Below are 23,025 nucleotides of genomic sequence, written 5' to 3'. Positions count from 1 at the left end.
ACTGACTCATCCAACATTTCTTCCTCTCTCATCCCCCGGATCATGTTCAGCATCTTTCACCACTGCCCACCAGCCTCATGCCCAACATTTCTCCTTCTAACACCCCTCTCCAGCACATACTACATCTCTCCCTCCATTCGTTCCACCACTATGTGCAACATTCCTCACCCTTCAATATGTCCCACTGTTTTCTCTCCACGACCATATCCAACATTTCTCCCTCTCATCCTTCTCTTCCCCATACATCTCAAACTTACTCTTCTCTCTCTATGCCCTACAATTTTCCTCTTTCTTCCTTTCCCCATGTGCACAATCTCTTTCCCTCTCACTCACACACTCATGCCCAACAGTTCTCCCTTTCTATTCCCTCCCGTGTCCCAAATTGGTTCATAGACTAAACTGCGCGAGACAATCTAGTGCAGGACATCAGCGTGCCAGATTTAATCTGAATTTTAAAGCGCTCCAAGGAGGGGGTAGGGGTGGGAACCACTGCACTTAACTTAGTAGTGTTGGCGCTGCCTTTGGGGGGGTGTTGGGGGGGAACCTCCATTATAGAGGAAACAGGCTTTTACCCGATTTTTTACGGAAAAAGTTCAGTTTCCTCTGTAATGGGGGGGTTCTTTCACACACACCCCCAATGGCAGCATCAACACTACTAAGTTAAGTGCGGTGGTTCCCCCCACACACCTCCCTCAGAGCGTTTTAAAATTCAGTTTAAATCCAGTGCGCTGAAGTCCTGTGCACGACTGTCGGCTCAGCTTTGTCTGTACGTAATTGTCTCGTGTGATTTTGACGTGTCACCCCCAAATTCATGCCCCTCCCTTCCTCCATCCACATGCATCTTTTCCCTTCTTCCTTTTCCCTTCCAGCCATGTGCATCTCCTCTCTATTTCCTTCCATTCCACTTTATCTATGTGCACCTTCTTCATCCATGTGCTTATCTTCCCTTTCTCTTCAGTTCCCCTTCCCTCTCCTCCGGAATATCTGGAGATCCAACATAAAAAGTTACAAACAATTGATAAAAGATTTTTTTGGAATTGGGGTTATTATAATGTGACCATTATTAGTTTAAAGTTTAATGGGGCTGTTTTCATAATTTCTGTGGGACAGGAGTCCAAAACGCAGTACGATTTTGTGCACTTGTTGTATAATTTGATGTAATTATTCCATTCAAAATTTTGAAAGGAGCTCCAGATCATATCCACTGGTATTTCATTTTCTTGTCTGTTAACTATTTGATGTTCATGTATGTCGTTTGCTGAGCAGTTATTCCTTAAGTTTTTAATTTTTGAATCAAAGTGTTGTGCTAGATCGTTTGCTGAAGGTAACTTAATGTTATGCATGGGTTGAGTGTAGCGTGTGGTATCAAATAAATTTGTAACCAAGTTGAACAATTCTTTTGTATTGGTTCCTGTCGAGCTAGTATTGGATGGGTCAATTTTGGATGAGTAGAATGCTTTGACACGCAGCTCCTGATTGGTAAGGTCTGACTTTAGTACATGAAGAGACAGTCGGAGCATACAGCAAGTGATTTCCTTCATTCACCAGCGCTCCGGCTGCCCTCTCCTGCCTCTCCAGCTGTCCTCTCCTGGTTGGCGGTTCGCGATTGGAAAATACCGTGAATGACCGGGACCAGGAACTGCCAACCCCGAATTTGCAGGGGAGCATTGTATTGCAAAAGCATTCTTAGCATAGTATAACACGATTTGGCAAAAATGTCAAGACAAGTGTGCATGCCGCTCCAGCTGTTCTCTCCAGTCTCCCCAACGAAAAACCATATTCGCAGTTTTTCAAGAATTGCGGGGGTTCCTGGAACGGAACTTCCGCGAATATTAGGGGAGTACTGTACTATGCTTGCCATGCTATGTTTCACCATGCCATGTTTTGTCATATCATGTTTTGCCATGCTTTGTTGACTATGTTTTTGCCATCTTTGTCAATGTTTGCCATGCTATGTTCTACCATACTATGTCTGAGTGTGGCGCAGGGTTTAGAACTACAGCCTCAGCACCCTGAGGTTACGGGTTCAAACCCACACTGCTCCTTGTGACCCTAGGCAAATCACTTGGTCTCTCATTGCGCCAGGTATATCAGAGAGCTTGTGAGCCTGCCTGGACAGACAGGGAAAAATGCTTGAGTACCTGAATAAATCCATGTAAACTGTTCTGAGCTTCACTGGGAGAACAGTATAGAAAATTGAAAAAAATAAATGTGCGCCCAAAGTTGGGGAGATGCCATACATAGAATCTGGAAGTGTGTGAAAGTTTGTTCCATAGCCATACATATTGAGACTTGGGGCTCTGATATTTGCAGGCAGAGGACAGGTGACACATTGAACACACAGTAAGTGGGGCCTGGAGCACTATAGTGGGAGGAGGAGCCGAGAACAGTGCAGGATTTCTTCAGTGGCAGGTTGTTACTTTTCTTTGGAGGGTAGGAGTAAATACAAGAAAAGATGGGTAGCATTAAGAAAACACATGAGGGGGGTGAGAGAAGATAATGGGTAAGACTGAGTCACAGAGAGGGGTGTGTGTGATAGACAGGGAATGACAGAAGGGAGAGTAATGGCAGAAAGGGGCTGAAGGCAATGTCTGTTTAAACTCAGATTTCCAAGGGTGTCTTTGTTATGATTTTATTGTTTTTGTGTTTCAATTGTCTCTGTAGCAGTATAACACTATTTGGTCAGCAAAGATGTGGAAATGTAGTCTTCATGTGCTTTGTTGAGAGGTAATATAAGGCAGGCCATAAATATTGAAAGATTTAGGTCTCTCTAGGGCCTTTTAGTGGAATATGTGGGAAGTCTAACAAGTTACTTGGTCTGCAAATACTGATGTCTCTCACAAAAGCCTTGCTTTTTCTGTGTAAAGCCATAAATGGCCCAATGTATAAATTGATGGTGGGAGTGATTGCTAAGCACTAAACAGACACTCTTCCAGGCAGCAGTGGGGACAAAGAAAGGGCATTTTGCTCTGTTAACTTTATGTTCTTAGAGAAGGCTGTGGAGCTATTAGTTTGTGGAATCTGAGTTCCTCACAAAAGCTGAATCATAAACTTTGAGCACTTTTGAAATGGAAATTCTGTATATAAAAAACAACAACCCCAACAACCCTCAACATGCATGTTTTGATTTGATAAAACCTAGTATTTTGTGAATTGCACAGGAAGACATTCAAAATGCAAAAAGTGGTTCAAATCTAAAGCAACCTGGCTTTTGGGTTTGTTTGTTTTTTAATGTAAGGGCTTCTTATCTTTGGCTTAGAAATTAGTGGGGAGAATCAAAATTCAAACCGATTTAAATGGCCAGAAATGGCTCATAGTCAGTTAAATTGCTTATCTGGGGCTAACCAGTCATATTTTGTGCCACTTAACTGGATAGTGTCGCTAAAAATATCCAGTTAGCACCAGTGGCGTAGTAAGGGGAAGGGGGCGGGGCTGTCTTCCTAAGGGTGGGGCACCCCTTCTCCTCGCTCCCTCCTTGCTGCACGCGCACGCCCCTTGTCTTACCCTGTACCTTTTTTTTACTTCCCTGGCGCGAGGTAGCTGCCTGTGTTGCCATCAGCGCTCTCTCTGACATCACTTCTGGGACCTGCACCCAGGAAGTGACATCAAAAGGGAGAGCGGAGACCAATGGAGGCATGCTGCTCACATTGGAGAAGTTAAAAAGGTACGGGGAAAGGGAAGGGGGCGTGTGTGTGGCAGGAGGGCATGGAAGAGGGTGGGAGAGGGGTGCCACCGCCCTGGGCGCCGCTCACCCTTACTATGCCACTGGTTAGCACCCAACATCATATCGGCTATTTTGGAGGTGTTATGGAGTAGAGTCAGAAGTTGGCCAGTTAACTGCTGATATATTCAGTGAGGCCTTCAACTCAATAAACATCTTTTATCAAGGTGCAGTGCCAAAAAACACGAGCTAGATACTGAGCCGTCCATTCTATTCCTATGGGCAGTTCAGCATTTAGTTCGTGCTGCTTGACAGCGTGGCTTGTCAAAAGGGGAGGGGGGGGGAAGAGGTAGATGGCTCTGATGAATATGAATCTCCAAACTTGTCCAAAGGGTCTACTATGGCCAATAAAGGTACTGCAGAATTCTTAGGGCTCCTTTTACAAAGCTGTGGTAGTGGCTGCTGCTGTAGTAATCACTCCAACGCCCATAGGGATTTAATGGACATCGGAGCGTTTGTCGTGTGGTAGCTGCTACTGCAGCTTTCTAAAAGGGAGGGGGGAAGTCATTTTTCCCATCCTCTGCCACATAATCTTACCAGAGTGGTTTTCAATCTTTCTCCAAGCTTTTTCACCTACCTCTAATAAGTCCTGCAGTTCTTCATATGCCTCTGTATTGTGACGTGCTCCAAAGGGGATCCAGGGGGGTCTGCTCATTTGGTCACATCCCTTCAGTTGCACACCTACAGGTGTGCATTGCAAGGCTTGGAGATTAAACACTCTCTGGTCTGTTTCCACTGGATAACATCAGAAGTTGCTTTCCAACTCCAACACTACCAATCAACACAGGAACTTGAGGTTATACAGCACTGGCCTCATTAAGGACTAGATTTTCAAAAATTCACATTAAAAACCGATGGGCTTCTGTTGTAGCCATTATTGTACCGATTTTCAAAAAGTGAGTTATTCTCCAAAAGATGCACATACAAATGAGGTTGGTGGAGAGTAGCGAAGATTTGCTAAATTTGCATGTGCCCATCGTTGGTGATAGCGATGAGCACATACGCAGAAAAAACACAACCTCCCCCCAACAACAGCAACAACAAATCGAACCGCTGAAGTCAAGCAACCCTCCACCCAACACCTCCCCTGGCAGCGGGAGAGATGCCCACTCCCTCCCGCCACAAAGCAACACCCCCCCAGAAGCAGAAGAGATGCCCACTCCCTCCTGCCACCAATGTCAAGCGACCCCCTGACCCCCCTCCTTGGCAGCAGGAGAGATGCCCAATCCCTCCTGCTACCAAGCAACGCACCCCCTGGCAACGGGAGAGATTCCCACTCCCTCCTGCTTCCACACCCCTCCCCGATACCCCCATGCCTCTGACAACCTCCCAAACCCCCCCCCCCCTTACCTTGCTTACAATGGCTGGCCAAAGCGATGCCTACTCCCTCCGACCAGCAATCCTGCCTTTTCAAAATGGTGGGCTTTCCCCTCCCCGGTGTATCCTGGGATGCACCAGAGAGGGGCCTAAGGCTCTGATTGGCCCAGATTATTTAAGGCACCTCCTATGGATGCACTGGGAGGGGAGGCCCACCATTTTGAAGAGGCGTGTCTGCTGTCTGGAGGGAGTAGGCATCCCTCTAGCCAGCCATCATAAGCAAGGTAAGGGAAAGGGTGGGGGTTGTAGGATGCATGGCGGGAGTGGGCATCTCTCTCACTGGGAGAGGGGGTAGCAATGTTGGGTGATTGTGCGATGCAGCAGGAGAGAGTGGGCATCTCTCCTGCCGATCTTCAATTTGGGGTTTATAATTTTATGCACTTTGTATTAGCCTTGAAAATTTAATAAAGATTTTAAAAATAAAATAAAATTTTGCATGGAGGGTGGGGAGGCTGAGCTGTCAAACCTTACTTTCCTGTCAGTGCCTAAGCCAATCAGCACTCAGGCACTGATCAGAAAGTAAGGTAATAACAGCTCAGACCTGTCAGCAAATTTTGGCTGCAAATGTGGCACAACGAGGTTAGAGAATCACTCAGCGATTGCAGAGAATTGCTCGGAATGCTCATTGTAATATTAATGACCTCATTGTACTACATTTGCATGACAGTATTGGAGACTGCTAGAAAACTGGGGAAAAGACCTCGGTAAGCCATTTTGATAATCCGCTGCTAAATTACATGCGGGCTAAACCGGCTGGAACCGGTTTAACGAGCACATTAAAGACAGATATTAGTTTTGAGAATCTGCCTCTGATAATGTTCTCACTCTTACTTTCCCACTTAAACACACTACAGTGTTTAGCAATTAAATACCCTCCTTCAAGCTCTACCAGATGGTGTCAGCAGTGTTCCATACTGAAAGACATATTAGTCTGTGTGTTTTTGCCCCATCCTAAGTAAACTGATAAAAAGAGAGAATGCAGATCAGGAAAGCGATTCTGTGTCTCACATGATTGCCATCTCTGACTGCCAGTGCTGCTCTAGATTGCTTTCAGATGATTTGGCATTTTTCTTCTTCAACTGTTAAGTGTGTGACATATCACAGATTCCTGAAACCATGCCAAAAGTGGACTATTCATTATATGCTACAGGGATATAGTTGTGCTGCTTATGTAGTTATTGGTTGGCAAAATATCCCTATGTTTTATATGAAAAAAAAAAATATGGTCCAGCCAAGGGGCTTTTACAATCCAAACAGCATAACAATACAGACAAAAATTCTTCACATCTGAAAGACTTGTTAATACTATTTGCATATAAATTAAAATTGCAACTTATGTGTTCTAACTCTGAAAGGTGTGTGGCACATCTGCAGAAACACATTGTTTATTCATGCTGTAAATCCTTTGAAATATGCTCGAACGCTTCCCACTCATTACAAAAAATCCTGCCACCCATGGATTAGGACTTTGATGTCACCAATCCTGCTTCAAAGGCTTCTTTTGGTGCTATTAATCACAGTTTAGCTTCTGAAGATATAGCCAGAGAAAACATTTGGACATCTTGTGCTGGGCTTGCTAAAGCTTTGAAATGCACTGAGAGCGTGTTGCTAGTCCACATCACTTCCCCTTTACCCTCAAAGCTTGGATCTTTTATTCTGTATCTGTTTCATGGGAGCTGATTTAGCAGATAAACACACAAAAGGGGGGTATTTCTAAGCGTTTAGAAATATCTTTCACTAGCTATAGACTCTACAGTAAGGGCTAGATTCACTAAACTTACCGATCGTGTACCAATGGTTTTGCGATCGTTTTCTGACCCGATTCACTAAACAGCTGTGCGATCAATCTGTGATCCGATCCGCACATGCAAATCAGGGGAAATGACATGCATAAGTAGGAAGGCAGCGATTCACTAAACAGAAGAAGGAACACTGATTGGGATTGCCGATCCAAACTGAAGCAATTGCTGAGGACCTTGCCGACTGTCCTGTTCTCTGCCGCCCTGAAATCCCAGTATCAAAATAAAAAATAAAACCATCAAAATAAAACTGTACATATGCATCTCCCTTTTTATACTGTATATTGTGCAAAAAGCGCAGTGCGAGCTTGTGGTTTCAACCCGCGGGTTTAAAGCAGGGATGCACAAGGTGTGTTCTGTTCCTTGTTGTGCCGTAGTCTGGCTGCAAAGCGTGTTCCGTTCCATTCTGGCTGCATAGTTTAAAAAAATTGAAATGATTCCTGAAGTCCTCTCTTGGGGCCAGCGAGTGCAGCCACCCCTCCCCCTAGATTTGACCTCAAGCTTGTGCAGAAAGCAAGTGCCTACGCAGATCACATCTACAAGCAAAGAGGATGGTCTGCGCATGCGTCTGGATTGCTCTGTAGCGATCCGTGGGGTCGCTGTGGGGCGTGTGTCTGATCACATAATTTGCATGTGGACGCTGTAGTGAATCGTTCACCCTGCAAGACTCAGATCACCCAACAAGATGAGTTTAGTGAATCTGGGCCTAAGTTGTTTATCCAAGGAATCCTGTTGCTCCTGAGGTTCCGAAAAAAAACTGAGAAATGTATTAATTTTTTTTTTAATCCAATAGAAAGAGTATCATCTTATTTTCCTTTAAAAAAAAAAAAAAAAAATTTAATTTCTATTTACTGCCTTTAAAGCAACCACACTGCCTTATCCTGACAAAACTTTTATGAAACTGGGCAAATTTACCTTATTAAATAGATTGGTAAAAGTAACCTACTTGTACAGTTCAGAGTTTGTTTTCTAAAAGCAAAAAGTTCTTGCTTGCTTCTCTTGTGAAATCCTCTTGGTTTAGAGAGGAAAACCTTAATTACCTCTGAGGAAAACTTTAATTACCTCAGGGCCATTCTGCCGGTTTGTGGTTTATTTTTTCTTTTTTGATTCTGGCCAGTCTCTCAGGTTTCCATTTTTGTGCCAATCTGATACAGTCAGTCCAACAACATGCTGCTTTCTGATTGAATTCTTCCTATGAAGACCTGCTAGCTCTGGCTGTTACTCTAACTGCCACTAGTCTACCGCCTGAGAAGCTGGGTTTAAAAGGTGAAGATCAGTTGTGTCTGATAAATATCCTCCCTTCTGGTGTACTGCTGTTCAGCTTGTAGATTTCTTCGATTTGCAGTAAAATCCCATGAGTGTTCTTTTAATAATGTTTCAATGTTTTTGCCAGGTAATCTGGCTCAGTCCAGAGCAAGAATAACAGCAGCATCCAGGTCTTTACCTCCGCAGCTTGGCACAGGCCGCATCAAGGTTTGTAACAGATTGCTATATGAGTTCTGAGTTTGAAGGCTGTGAAATGAAAGATTTTATTGGTTCTTCTTGAAAATATTGACATTGTTTTGCTTTGTGGAAACTTTTCCCTTACCATTAAAATTGCGAAATAAAAATAAAATATAAAATTGCAAAATATTCTGTTAAAAACCCCCAAAACATATACACAGATGAAATGAGAGAAATAGTATATCATCAAATACATTCACCATAAAAATGCCTTCTTCAAGGGCACCTAAATATAATTTTTTTTTTTCTTAAACATCAGCATGAAAAGAATTTAAAAGTATGGATGGGCACTCAGAAAGGTTTTGTTTCATGTTTTTGTGTGTTTTGGGGGTAGGGTTCATGTTGATACAAATGTAGTTAAGAGCCCATGCTCTTAAAGAGTATATGCTATTTGCACATAGCATGTGCTCTTTCCCAATAGACTGATAAGGATGGGTCTTGAACAGAAAACGGGTTGTGGCCGCCACAGACAGCTGGCATTCAGATTGATGTCTTGTGCTATCTGTCACTATAGCCGAAAGTGTGGCTGCACTTCATGGCATCTCAAGATGTGACATTAAGGGCTAGATTCACTAATCTTAACGATCGTGTCCCGCGCAGTTTGCGACCCCGACCCGATTCACTAACCTTCCTCCCGATCCACACCCGATCCGATCCACACCCGATCCGATCCACGCATGCAAATGAGGGGAAGGGCATCCAAAAGTAGGAAGGCAGCGATTCGCAAAACAATTTCTGGAACACCGACTAGGCTGCCCGATCAAAAAAGAAGCGACTGCTGAGGACCAGTCGCTCAGGTCCCTGCCGACTCTCCTGCTCTCTGCCGCCCTTCCCTGCAGTGCGAGCCCATGGTTTTAACCCGCAGGTTTAAAGCAGGGCTGCACTACGGCGTGTTCTGTTCCAGACTGGAACACGCCATAGTGTAGCCCCGCTTTAAACCCACAGGTTAAAACCACGTGCTCGCATGTAACCCTTCCCTGCAGCGTATCCTGAATAGTGCCTAAGAAGTGGAGAGGGAGGGCAGCAGGTGCTGCCACCACAACTCAGTTACCGGAGCCGGGAGGGACGAAAGGCGGTCACGGGCGGGACTCCTGGGGAAGGAGAGAGGGAAGGCGGGGTCTGGGAAACTGCAGGACAGGGCTCGGTCCCTGGAGCCAGCAAGAGGGAAGTCAGGAGAGCATGCGCATGCGCATCTACTGGCAAAGAAGATGGTCTGTGCATGCGTCCGAATCGCTCTACAACAATCTGTGCAATCGCTGTGGGGCGTGTCTCCGATCAAATTCATTTGCATGAAGAGGCTTACTGAATTGGTCGCCCGGGAAGACTCGGCTATGGATCGGCCATGGATCAGAAAGGAAGGGGGAATTAGTGAATCTAGGCCTAAATACAGCTGCACTACCGGCAGCTGAATAGTGCTACAGTTGTAGGGTAGATGTTTGCCACCCCACCCCCCTCCAACACACACACATAGGCTTTGTACTTACTGCATTTTAACTTTTGTAGTTGAGACACAGGAAATGCAAAAACTTAACACATTTTTCTAATAGGCCCCTTAGAGGGTAAGTTACCAATGTGGGCTACTGCTTAAATGGGTTCTTTTACCACAAGTTGTGCTATTTTAACTTAGGATTTTATTTTGTATTATGTGTAACATGACCATTTATTTTTTCCTCAAAACAGAACATCTACTAATTTATAGTCCCGTCCCCAATTCCACCCTAGCACCGCCCCAATTTGTTCCATTCATTTTTCATGTACACACAATATCTTATTAATTCATAATGGTAACCATAAAATAAAAAAATACAAAGCACATTGTATATAGAGAAAATATTAATTATCATTTATATCGTATATTCGGGGGGTTTTCAAAGAGGTCAAGTCAGATGACTTTAAAATATGCAATGTCACCTCAGTAACAACTATAGAAAAATAGACAAATATAGTGCAAAATATAGACAGCAGATATAAATTCTCAAAACTGACACATTTTGATCACTAAATTGAAAATAAAATCATTTTTCCTACCTTTGTTATCTGATGAGTCTCTGGTTGCACTTCCTTCTGACTGTGCATCCTTTCTTTCTTTCATTTCTCTCTCTTTCTTTCTTTCTGTTTTTCTTTCTGTCTTTCTTTCTCTCTCCCTGCCCACCCCCCCAAACTTCTGCCACCGCCAATTTCTCAAAGCCACCGCCGCAGCAACAAGCCAGGTGCATGCAAAATCTGCACAAGCTTACCCCCCAACATCAATTCTGACATCGGAGGGGAAGTTCTGGGCCACCCAGGCAGCGATTGATTGGTCTGGAACTTCCACTCTGATGTCAGAATTGACATTGGGGGGGGAGAGGGGGAAAGCTTGTGCAGTTGCTGCACACACCTGATCTGTTCCTGCGTCGGCGTTGTTCCTGGGCGATCGACTCACATTGCCTTTTGTTTTGCGCACCTCTGCGCTATGGAGAACACTGCAGTGGGTTGCTCAAGAACGGGACATTTCGGCATCCTGAAGCTATGGTCACATTAATCATGAGTCATTAGAAGCAATAAAGTACTTCCATTTGAGCACCAATTGTGCACTGACTATCTCCATCTATTCTGCTGTGCCTCGCTAGACTTGGTGTACCCATGGAGTACTTTGTTCTTCTTTGTTTTATATCCAAATAGCTGCAAAAATCTACTACATCTTCATAAAAGAGGCCTAAAAAGTGAGCGGCCACAAGGGCAGAGTTAGGATAAATTAGAAGAAAACCTAATCACAAAACTGTTTTTCAGCACTAGACACCTAAAATAGGTATCTAAATTTAGAAGAATGTATTAGACTGAAAATTTAGGGGTCCTTTTACTAAGTTATGGTAAAAACTAATGCATGCTTACTGCAGGTTAAAAAGGTACTACCAGAAGATGCATGAGCATGGATTGGTGCACGCTTCCCTCTAACTAAAAAAAATATATTTTATTTTTTAGTATGAGGGTATGTTTGGGGGCGGAGAGAAGGCATGCCCTGTGCTGACTGATTAGCATGTGGTTTGGCTGGGAGCCCTTACTCCCTACAAAATAGGTGGCGATAAGGGCTGACATGATAATGGCCTCACACTAATTTCAAAATTAGCGCATGGCTATTAATAGGAAAAAACAAATTGTGACCATTTTAGAGCTGTGCATGAGAAACCTACATGATAATATAGCACGGATCACTTTTTAGTGCAGCTTAGTAAAAGGGCCCCTAGAATTTCCAAATTTGGTTAAAAATTTAACTAAATGTCAGCTTGTAAAATTTAGGCTTCTTAGATAGGAAAATGATTAATTTCAGGTTGGATTTTTTTTAATTTTTAGGTTGACACAATGGAAATGATGCGACATCCCGAGGAAACTACCAACATGAAAAGGCAAACTGTAGCTTCCTATTTCAGGGTAAATCTCAGGATAATTAAAAAGTGCTCTTTGGTATTTTTAGACTTTCTCTTCGCTTTCAGCTGATGAGGAAATTTAATCTACAGCAATGCATTTCAGAATGAAAGTATGTGAAGGGTTTGATTCTGGAACCTGATTTCTGCTGTTTGGTTCAGAAGGAGCTGGAGATACTTAGCAGGGAGCCTTTATAGCCCATGCGGAAAGAGAATGGAAATCTTTGCATGACAGTGACAAAGACAGCTGGGATTCAGAGTGAATATGTTACGGGAGCTGTGGTCTTACGCCTTCTAATCAGCATTCTCACTGCATTTGCTGGATTACAGAGAAAGGAGGGTGGGGTCTAATCAGAAAAAAAAACCCAGGGACCACTGAGTGTAGTACACTCATGATGTCTCTGCTTCATGAGTCCCTTCCCCCATTTTAAAAGTGAGGTTGAGGAAGGTTCTGACTCATCTGGAAGTTCAGGTGTAAAGAATTGCTGCTACTAGAGCCTTGAGATCTTGAGCACGTGATAAGAAAGAGCTTGCAACTCTGCTGATTGGGGAATAAAGGAGGTGATATAAGGGATAAGTATAAAAATAAGATGAAAAAGTTGATGAAAGGGCTGGAAAGTTTGGCATTGGATCCAAAGTCCTGGATGGTGAAGGAGAATGGTAACTGGTACAGGCAGCAGCCATATCCAGGGCAAAAAAAGCCAAAATTAGACTTAAGGATGTTGATCTGAGGGGCAATTTTTAAAATATCGCACATGGTACACAGTTCACTCTGGACCATTCTATATATGACCCTCAAGAAATTGGTGAATGGCGAACTGCACTTAGTGCAATTCTATGAAAGGTATGTGTACCTTATAGAATCGTGCTAAGCACCAGCGCGTGTCATAACTTTTAGGCACACCCATTTCTTATCCTAATCCAGCAATGCCTCTGAAGTGTTCTTGGACAGTCAATTTTGTACTAGCCCACTTTTGGATAATATACTGTTTTATGTTGCTAGTCTAAATTAAAATGTTATTTTATTTAAAAAATTATATGGACCTAATTCATTAAGAGACCCTTTTACTAAAGTGCAGTGATATCCAAGGAGGAAAGGCAACGTATCAAATAAAAATAACCACAACTATAACCATAATCACTAACATGTGCGTACCATTATTGTTTTGGATCGGCACTCGTTTCCCATGTGCTAAAAAGTAGAATTTAATTTTTATCAATGGGACATGTTTCGGGGTGGAGAATAGGGATGTACTGTGCTAATTGATTATCATAGCTACATGGTCACATGCTAACCAATTAGCACTTGGTTATAACATGAGCCCTTACCACCTAGAAAATAGGTGTCGGTAGCATTCTAATAGAGAAATTAGCACGTGGCCATTAATAGAGGAAATTGGGCCATTTTACGAGTGCGCTAAAAGTGGCCTCAGTGCTCAGGAAAGACTCAAGCTGGAGATAGCACTTGCCACATGTTAGCCAGCTTAGTAAAAGTGCCCCTGACAGTTTTCTCCTATTCTGTGTCTTGTGGGGAAGACTTTCAGTAGATTGGGGCTGTTATCTACACAAGACACATGTACAAATACTTACTGGAATATGTACAACTATAGGTTTTCCTTTTCCATCCTAGCTATATACATCTAAATAATTTTGTAAGTCATAATGTGCTAAGAATATGCTGGTCCTTACCTTTTCATGCAAACCAGCTGGCAGCTAATCAACTTATTTAAAATAAAATGGTACTTAAGTGGATCTAAGCCAGAGCAAAACATTCAGAAGGGGACTAGGCTGATTTCAGCTACCAAAAATACTACCTCAGTGTTGTATTAGGACTTGTGTTTTAATGGGAGACTAGCTTTGCCTGTTACCGCATAGCTTGCCAAGGAGACTGGATCAGAGATGCAATGGATGAGTCAGGGAAAGCATTTGTAAATCAAAGCACTAGTTCTCAGAGAACTCATAAGCTTACACACCAGGAATAACATGTGATCAAATGTAGCCCAGTAGACAGGCTGTGCCCAAGGAAATCAAAATTAAGGTCCCATAAAAAAGGAGAACTGAGTTCACATCCATAAAATAAGTGAGATTCTTTAAAAAGATACAGAAGGCACTACTTTACTATACCATGTAGCTGTTTAGTACCATAAAAGATCTAAAACCTGAGAAAATTTTAACACATTGCTACATCTTAACTTTTTAAGGCATATTTGCAATTACTATAATAAAGTGTGTGTATATGGGGAGAGTTGGGAGGTCGTCTATATTTATTTCTCTATACTATTCACAGCTATACTTTGTCTTATTGTTCATAATTGGGTATAATTGTACATTGAAAAATGTTTTTCTATAAATATCATATTATGTTGAATATTAGGGGAATTTTCACAAAACTAAGTTGTAAAAAAAAAAGGCATAAATCGGCACTTGGATGTGTGGTGCATGAAAGGAAAGTGTGACTTGGGAGTGATAATATCTAATGATCTTAAGGTGGCCAAACAGGTAGAAAAGGTGAGAGCAAACGCAAGAAGGATGTTTGGGTACTTAGGAAGAAGAATGGGCAGCAAGTGATAGTGCCTCTGTATAAATCTCTGATGAGATCCCATTTAGAATTTTGTGGGTTTTCTAAATTCAATTTTCTATACCATTCTCCCAAGGGAGTTCAGAACAGTTTATATGAATTTATTCAGGTACTCAAGCATTTTTCCCTGTCTATCCCGGTGGGCTCACAATCTATCTAATGTACCTGGGGCAATGGGGGGATTAAGTGACTTGCCCAAGGTCAAAAGGAGCAGCATGGGTTTGAACCCCCAACCTCACAGTGCTGAGGCTGTAGCTTGAATTAGCATATATAGGCCTCTGTGTCACCTATACATGGGAATGCTGGTCATGGACGTATAGCCACTGGATCTGACACTGCCTTTTCTACACACTGTACTATACAAATTGTAATTTTCTTTCCAATTTCTTGTAAGGTCTGGATTCTCTAAAGGGTGCCGATATTGGTGGCCACCTATAAAGCAGCCACCATTGCATGTCAATCATGTAATGGCACCATATAAAGAATTGTGCTTCCCGTGAAAGATAAGCGCTAGAAATGAAGGTCAGGCGTAACTTAACCAAATATGAGTACTACTTTACAGAAAGTTTAGTGGCTATGTGGAAACCTCCTCTTGGTGGTGGTGGAAAAAAAAGACTATCTGAATTCAAAAAAACATGAGACAGGCAAATAGATCTCATAAGAAGATGGTATGGATGGGCAAACTGGATAGACCTTATGGTCTTGATCTGGTGTCGTTTTCTAGTTTCGATTTTTCTCTGTTAGAGTATTAAGTTGCCTAACTTGCTGTCTCAGTTGTATGGGTTCCTTCAGTAACATTCATGATTTCCCCCCCCCCCCTCCCAACCACATGATTCCTTTTCTATTTCTATCTTTTCTTTTCCTTACCTTGCCAGTATTCTTTGATGGACCTGCTATCTAAAATGGTTGTTGGGCAACCTCACTTTGTTCGCTGTATTAAGCCCAACGATGACCGGGAATCCATGAAGTTCTCAAGAGACAGAGTGCTGGTGCAGCTTCGTTATACTGGCATCTTGGAAACAGTCCACATCCGACAGCAAGGCTATTCTCATCGCATCCTCTTCCAGGAGTTTATTAAAAGGTGAGGGGTGGAACATAAATATATACTGTACCTTTCAATAAATAATACTCAAACAGATTCCTTAAAATTCCCCCCTTTTTATATTTGAACCCTCATTTCAATTTGGAAGCAGCACATTGTTTAAGGGTATTTTCTTTAAAGACCCTGCAATACTTGCATATTTATTTATTTAATTTTCTATACCATTCTCCCCAGGGAGCTCAGAACGATTTACATGAATTGATTCAGGTACTCCAGCATTTTTCCCTGTCTGTTTCTACTGAGGGCCTGCAAGGTAAACGCTCTGATGCTCATAGAATTCCTATGAGTGTTGGAGCATGTACCTCGCCGGCTTGCGGTGTAAAAGAAGCATTTAGCGCGCTAGCTGAATAGCATTTCCACACACATTCTCCACCCTGCAAAAATGATAAGAAGAATTGTGTGGTTAGCACATTCAAATGGCAAAACTAATTTCAAAATGATTTAATGTGTCCTGGTTAGGCCAGTTTTCTCACGTTAAGCATGTGTTAGCACTTAACACAGTTTAATAAAAGGGCTCCTATGTAGCCAAAACTGTGACATAAGGCTATGAGCATTTCTACCTGCATGGCACCTGCTATAAATATAGTCTATAACCTATGCGTGTACTCGTGACTCCACCCCCAACTCTGACTATACCTGGGTTGCATACAAGTATTCCTTGGTATTTGACACAGGTAATGACGCTCTATCGACCAATCGGAACCTTACGGTCTGAGGGGACAATACGATTGTCATTGACAGATTTTCCGAAAGCACATTATGAGAGCATAAGAACATCTGCTATTTCTTGAGCAGGTGTGACTTTATGGAACAATTTAACAGGACCATTGAGAGCTCTTTTGGATTTTCAAACATTTAAGAAGGTATTAAAAACCACTTTATTCATGGAAGCATTAAAATGATTGTTTACTCTCGATCTATGTGAATATTTTTACTGATATTTGTGGTTGGCCATGTCAGGTAATATCTGTTTGAAGAGATTGGAGTGTTTGTTGTTTTTTTGATGGAGAGCTGGAACGCTCTTCTGGAGACTGTTGTAAGGGAAAACACTCTCCAGGGTTTCAAGACTAAGCTGGACAAGTTCCTGCTAAATTGGGACGTACATAGGTGAGGCTGGACTCATTGTAGAGCACTGGTCTTTGACCCGGGGGCCGCCGCATGAGCGGACTGCTGGGCATGATGGATCACTGGTCTGACCCAGCAGCAGCAATTCTTATGTTCTTATGTTTGTGCATAACTATTGTATGTGCCTGCATTTTATGATTGTATTTTGAAAACCACCTAGGAATAGGTGTAAAGAAATTTTTTAAATAAATATCTACCTTCTAGTCATGTGTACTTTTACATAATTTTATAAGAGGCCTTTTATGACAGAAAACAGTATTTACATGCAAAATTATGTTATAAAATGACTTCCCGAATGCATAACTCACTTAGCACATGTTATTGTGGGTAATGAGGTAGTAATATTGATAATGAAATGATAAATATTCCTCTTGGACAAGGCTTCCCAAACCTGTCCTGGGGATCCCATAACCAGTTCAGTTTTAAGGAAATCCACAATGAATATACATGAGATCAGGTTGCTTATACTGGGTCTCCAGTTTATGCAAATTGATCTCCTATATAAATCACTGAGGGACATCCCCAGGATAAGTTTGGTAGCCCTGCACTTGAGTCGCCAGCGCCTTAAAACACAGAAGCACAAACTTAGTTCACCTCATTTGGAGGCCCTTTTAGTAAACTGCTGAAAATGGCATACCGCAGGACGCGCTTAGGCATCCTGCAATAACTGCCAAATTAGCAAACATTAAGGCCTGGATTCTCTAAACAGTGATGATTTTTTAGGCGTCTTTAACTGAGTTTCAAGCGGCGCCTAAAAATTCAGCACCAGAATTGCACCTCCATAGGCGCTTTAGGCCACCTAGTGCCACTGTGGGCGTAGCTAATGCTGGAAATGGAGTACGGCGACCTAAAGCGCCTACACAGGCGCGATTTACAACAAAGATAGGCACTGGAAATGTAGGCCTGGAAAACCCTGGCCTACATTCTGGTGCCTATCTTTCCCAGAGACGTGATATGGTGCTGCTGCCTGATTGACACGTGATCAGTGGCCACTTTATAGGCAGCAGCCAATATTGACGCTGTATAGAAAATCCAGGCCTAACTGCATACTACAACATATTTAACATTTTTTGGCAGGGGGCATCTCAGGTGGTAAAGAGTGGGTGTTCCTGTGCTAATTAGTTAGCTCAGCTATATTTCTGCATAATAACTGGTTAGCATACAGATACTGCATGAGCCCTTAGGGCCCGATTCTCTATGTGTTGCCTAAAAATTCAATGCTAACTAGTGTGGTGCTAAGTGTAAATCTATAAAAGTTAGTTGCCCATTATAGAAACACGTTTAGTGCTTCCTAAGCGTGCTTAGGAGGTGCTAAGGGCCGGATTCTACAAACAGCACCGGTATTAGAGACCCCCTAAAAGATGGCCATCAATCACGCAGGGCATCATTTAAATAACTGCAGCTACCTCAAACATAGGTGCCAGAAATGTAGGCCTGGTTTTCGGGGCCTACATTTCCAGCACCTATGTTTGACTTGAATCATATCTACAGCTGCGCCTAAGGTTGTTTCTGGTGTTAGCCACGCCTACTTCAATGTTAGACATCCTTAAGCGCCACTGTAAACGCAATCTAGGCGCCTATATTTTTGGTTTTAAACAATTTTAAGGTCCCTTTTAAATGGCTTTGCCACTTAAGTTAGGCGCCGGTAGGGCTCTTACCAGCACCTAACTTATGGTGCTTTTTATAGAATATGGGCCTAAGTTTCAAGTTTCAAGTTTATTGGTTTTTTATAACCCGATCATAAAACAAATATCTGACCGGTTAACAATAAAATCTAGATAGAAAAGAAAGAAGTATTTAGATGTGTTGGGAGAGATTAGTGAGGAAGAAAAAATAGAAATATTTAGAACATATGGACAAACCTGACAGTGAGGGTAATTGGGAGGGTTGGGAGAAAGTTACATAATCTTAGATGAAATGAGATAGAGGGAAGGGATAAAACATGGGGGGCGGGGGTGCCTGGTATGAGAGATATGCTGAGAGAATGATAATTAGATTGAAGAAGAAATCAACAAGTGGACCGAAGATAAAAAAAAAAAAAAAAAAACAAAAAAAAAAAAAAAAAGGTTAAGATTTGACATAGGCATCTTTAAATAGATAAGTTTTGAGGAGAATCTTAAATTTTGGTAATTGGATTTCGTCCCGAAGAAATTGGGGGAGAGAGTTCCACAATGTGGGTGCAGTTATGGCAAAGTTAGTAGTCCTGGTGTAGAAAGATTCTTTTAGAGAAGGAATGAAAAGGAGTTTTTGATCAGATGATCTTAAAGAACGAGAAGAACTTTGGGGGATTAGAAGTTTATCTAGAAACAAGGGCAGGTGAGATTGTTTGATTTTGAAAGTAAGTAATATGATTTTATAAAGAATCCGATGAGTGATAGGGAGCCAATGAGCCTCTTTAAAAAGAGGAGTGACATGTTCATATTTGCCAACATTGTAAATGAGTTTAATAGCAGTATTTTGAATAAGTTGCAGCCGCCGAAGTTCTTTTTGGGGGAGTCCATTGAGAAGAGAATTACTATAATCTAAGTGAGAGATGACTAGTGAGTGAATTAGTATGGTAATCGAGTCGGAAGTTAGAATAGATCTGAGGGAGCGAATAATACGTAGTTTGAAGAAACAAGTTTTTATAACAGAACTAATGTGATCGTGAAATGTAAGTTCGCTATCTAGGACGACGCCTAATAATTTTATTTTAGTTTCCATACGTAATGGAGTAGATTTGATGTAAATTGTTCCAGGTATTATTTCAGATTTTTTAATGGGGAGAAGAAGACCGCAAGATTTGTCGACATTGAGTGAGAGTTTATTAGAGAGAAGCCAATCACTTAAGATAACCAGTTTGGCGTTTAGATCAGTAAGTGTTCTAACATGTAGGTGCACCCTATTTATGCCATGGTTTTCTTGGCCTAAATGCCTGCGCCTAAGTTAGGCATACTGGCCCAAATTCTGTAAATGATGTGCTACAGTTAGGCGGTGGCAGGCACCCTACTGACCAATCAGGGAGCACATTTTAAGGTACTGGTTTTGCACCTTTAAAGGTGCATAGGGATGCCTAAGTCTGGCCGGAGTGTGGTTTGTGCCGGAAATGGCCTTAGGCATCCTAGGTGTCTCTATGTGCCTCCATAGGTGCGTGACTGGTGCCTTAAATGTAGGCGTTTAACATGCTGGCCTAGATTTAAGGTGCCTGTTTTTAAAAAACAGCTGTGATTCTATGATGAACACATGATTGGCACCCATTTCTCTAGCGGCTGCCAATACCGGTGCCGTTTATAGAATCTGGCCCCCAATGGCTCCTAACTCTCAAAAACAGGCGTCTAACTCAAAAATGTGCCCATTATCTGCCCCTTAAGCACATCCACTTTCAACTTTGCGCTCCGCGCTTGTCATCTGTTAGGCACCTAACTTTCAATTAACTCCACTTAGGCTCGGATTTTCTAAATTGCATTGTGTTTTTAGGCACTAGAAGGCGCCCAATCTTAGTAAAAAATGCCATTGAAACATTTTTAACTGAGTATCAAGGTACCTATTGGCACCTAAAAAATCAGCACTAGAATCGTGACTCCATAGGTGCTTTAGGCCACCTAATGCCACGGTGGACATGGCTAATGACGGAAGTGGCATTAGGCAGCTTAAAGCGCCTATGGAAAAGCGATTCACATCATGGGTGCTGGAAATGTAGACCGGTTAAAGAATCTGGGCTTCATTGCCAGTTAAAAGGTATTGAATGTCAATTATTGGCACCTATTACTCAATTGTATTTTTAGGAGGCTTTACTATTATTGTTTATTCATGTTCGATTTGTTGTACTGTATGTGATTCTGTTTGTGTATGTACTCTATTGTGACCCGCCTTGGGAAAGGCGAGGTATAAATAAATAAATACAAATACAAATTAGGGGCTAGATTCACTAGGGCCACAGATCGGATCTGATCTGATCCGCAGCCGGGGGGATGATTCACGAATCGCCCTCATGCAAATGAGGGTGATCGGAATCACGACCCCAACCAACCGAATTGATCATTCTCCAGCGATCCCGACACATGTGCAGACCATCTGTAGATGGTCTGCGCATGGGCAGGCCCTCCGTGCCCGGAAGAGCTAAAGAAAACTTTTTTTTAATACTTTTATTTTGTTTTTTACTTTTGCGCAAGCCCGTGGTTTTAACCCGCTGTAAACCCGCAGGTTAAAACCACAGGCTCGCATTGCAGGGGAAGGCAAGGAGAGTCGGGGCAGAAGCAGGGCGGCAATCGGGACAGAGAGCAGGGTCTGTTGGACTATTTAAGATGGTGTTGGACTATTTAAGATGGTGTTATAAGGCTGCTTCTGATTCTGGTGGACTCTAACTTTGTTTTCAGGCATCTTGTTAATAGCTCGCCATACTCAAAGCTTTTCTTGCACTCGTAGTTCATGTGTATTTTGTAGCTGGAGGGAATAAACCACCCTTAACGTGAAATACAACATACATATAGCAGAGAGCAGGAGATCGGGGCAGAGAGCAGAAGGAGATCGGGGCAGAGAGCAGGGCAGCCAGAGCAGGAGAATCGCGGCAGAGAGCAGCGCAGCCAAAGCAGGAGAATCGCGGCAGAGAGCAGGGTTTTTACACAAGTGACTGGTCCTCAGCAGTCGCTTATTGTTGGATCGGCCAGCCCCGTTGGTGTGCCTGCATTTGTTTAGTGAATCACATTCTTCCTACTTTGCATGCTGTTTCCCCTCATTTGCATGCACGGATCTGATCTGATCGGAGGATGATCGGCCACGAGGCAAGTGAATCGGGTCGGAGGAAAATCGGGGTCGCAAAGTGGTTGGGACAAGATCGGTGTCCTTAGTGAATCTAGCCCTAGGTTAGGTGCCTACATCAGCTAGACATACCAATATAGGTGCCTAGCTTTAGGCGCACTTTATAGAATTTGAGGGTTACTGCCTAAAAAAATGGATGTTGGTAAGTGCTCACGTGGTAAAATGTTTTAATGGTCATGTGCTAATGGCAACATTAGCGCATGGCCATTGATACAAAAAATACAAAAAGGCCATTCTTACGGCAGGAGTCAAAATGGCTTTAAGTGCACAGAAAAAAACCATATAATGCTATGCTAAGGGCCACTTTTTGCCACCCCATAGTAAAAGGGCCTCTTAATTTGCATTCTGTTTGCATTCCAAAGAGAAATGCAGATAAGCAGAAAGAAGCATTTTCAGCATATCGCTAACTCGTCTTTTCTTTCAAACTGATTAAAAATGTGATTTACAATATTTCAGAAATATTAAGCAGCAAAGAATCGGAATCCTTCCTGTCAGAACTAGGAACTGATAAGTGCATTAAACACTGAACAGTTAGACAGAGGCAGAGAGCTGTGAAAACAGGTCAGATGCTAAAGCGATTGGCACTTCTTTGTTCATAATATAAAAGCCATTAGGCGAGTATGAACAAGACGTTCAGAACAGCAGTAAATCTGAGGATATCAAAGATTTTCTGAGCCAGCAATTTAATTGCCATTTTGATCCTTTTGAGCAACTTAACCACAAACTGGATGAACAAGCAATTTTGGCTCCTTGATGTTTTCAAACAAATATTTGAGATCTGCCTTATCTTTTTGCTCAGTAGGAATATTTTGGCAGGAAGTATTACAGCCATGCAATGAGAAGCAAGAAGGGGAACGATTTCAGGTTTATCAGATACTGATTCACCATTTTTGTCCAGTGTGTCTGTCATAATTAAATTGTAAGCTCTTTCGAGCAAGGACCGTCTCTTGTATATTTAATGTGCAGCGTTGCATGTGTCTGGTAGTGCTATAGAAATAAGGTAAAAGTTAAAAGTAGAGAGCTGCACGGGAACGGGGACGACGGGAATCTCGCGAGACCCGTGGGGATCATGCGGGTTTCCCCCTTGGGTCACGGGGATCCCATGGGGACGCCCCTTTGGTCGCAGGGATCCTGTGGGGATGCCTTCATGGTCTTGGGGATCCCGCGGAGTTGGAGGCAGCTCGAGCGTCTTCTTTTTTCCTTCCTGCAGCACGCTAACTGACCTGGAAGTCTTCCTCCGACGTTAGAGGAAAGGCTTCACGCATGCAGGGCCGAATGTGGACCCTGCTAAGCTCTGCGACTTGCCGACCTGTACAGCTTTTGTCGTAACGTAGCAGTTTAAAAGTTCCGGCAGCAGGTAAAAAGGGCAGGGACCGGGAGTAGAACCCTGAAACACTCCCCCTCCCATAGAATGCATCGATCGGAGTAGCATGTGATACGATGGGAAAGAAACCTCATGAACAGCCCTCTCCCGTGCAGGTTTTTAATGTCACTTCCTTCACGGAGTCGGCTGCTGTTACTACTAGAAAAGGGGCCATAGACATTGAGAGAGAGCCTTCAAATGAATATTTTCGGATTTCACAAGGCTTGGACATAGGGGCCTAGCTACAACACAGCAAACC

General features: G+C 42.7%; 1 protein-coding gene across 1 annotated transcript in view; it reads left to right on the top strand.

Annotated features, from left to right (window-relative positions):
* MYO3B (myosin IIIB) overlaps nucleotides 1-23,025 on the top strand; it is a 319,347-nt gene that overhangs the window by 144,870 nt on the left and 151,452 nt on the right. Inside the window, exons 16-18 of the mRNA XM_033944123.1 lie at nucleotides 8,291-8,370; nucleotides 11,731-11,808; nucleotides 15,255-15,460. Coding sequence (XP_033800014.1) covers nucleotides 8,291-8,370; nucleotides 11,731-11,808; nucleotides 15,255-15,460 — 364 coding nt within the window. The remainder of the gene's footprint in view (nucleotides 1-8,290; nucleotides 8,371-11,730; nucleotides 11,809-15,254; nucleotides 15,461-23,025) is intronic.

This window comes from Geotrypetes seraphini, chromosome 5, assembly GCF_902459505.1.
Source record: "Geotrypetes seraphini chromosome 5, aGeoSer1.1, whole genome shotgun sequence".
Classification (NCBI taxonomy): domain Eukaryota; kingdom Metazoa; phylum Chordata; class Amphibia; order Gymnophiona; family Dermophiidae; genus Geotrypetes; species Geotrypetes seraphini.
The sequence above is the reverse complement of the archived record's forward strand: the minus strand, read 5'-3'. Positions and strand labels throughout refer to the sequence as shown.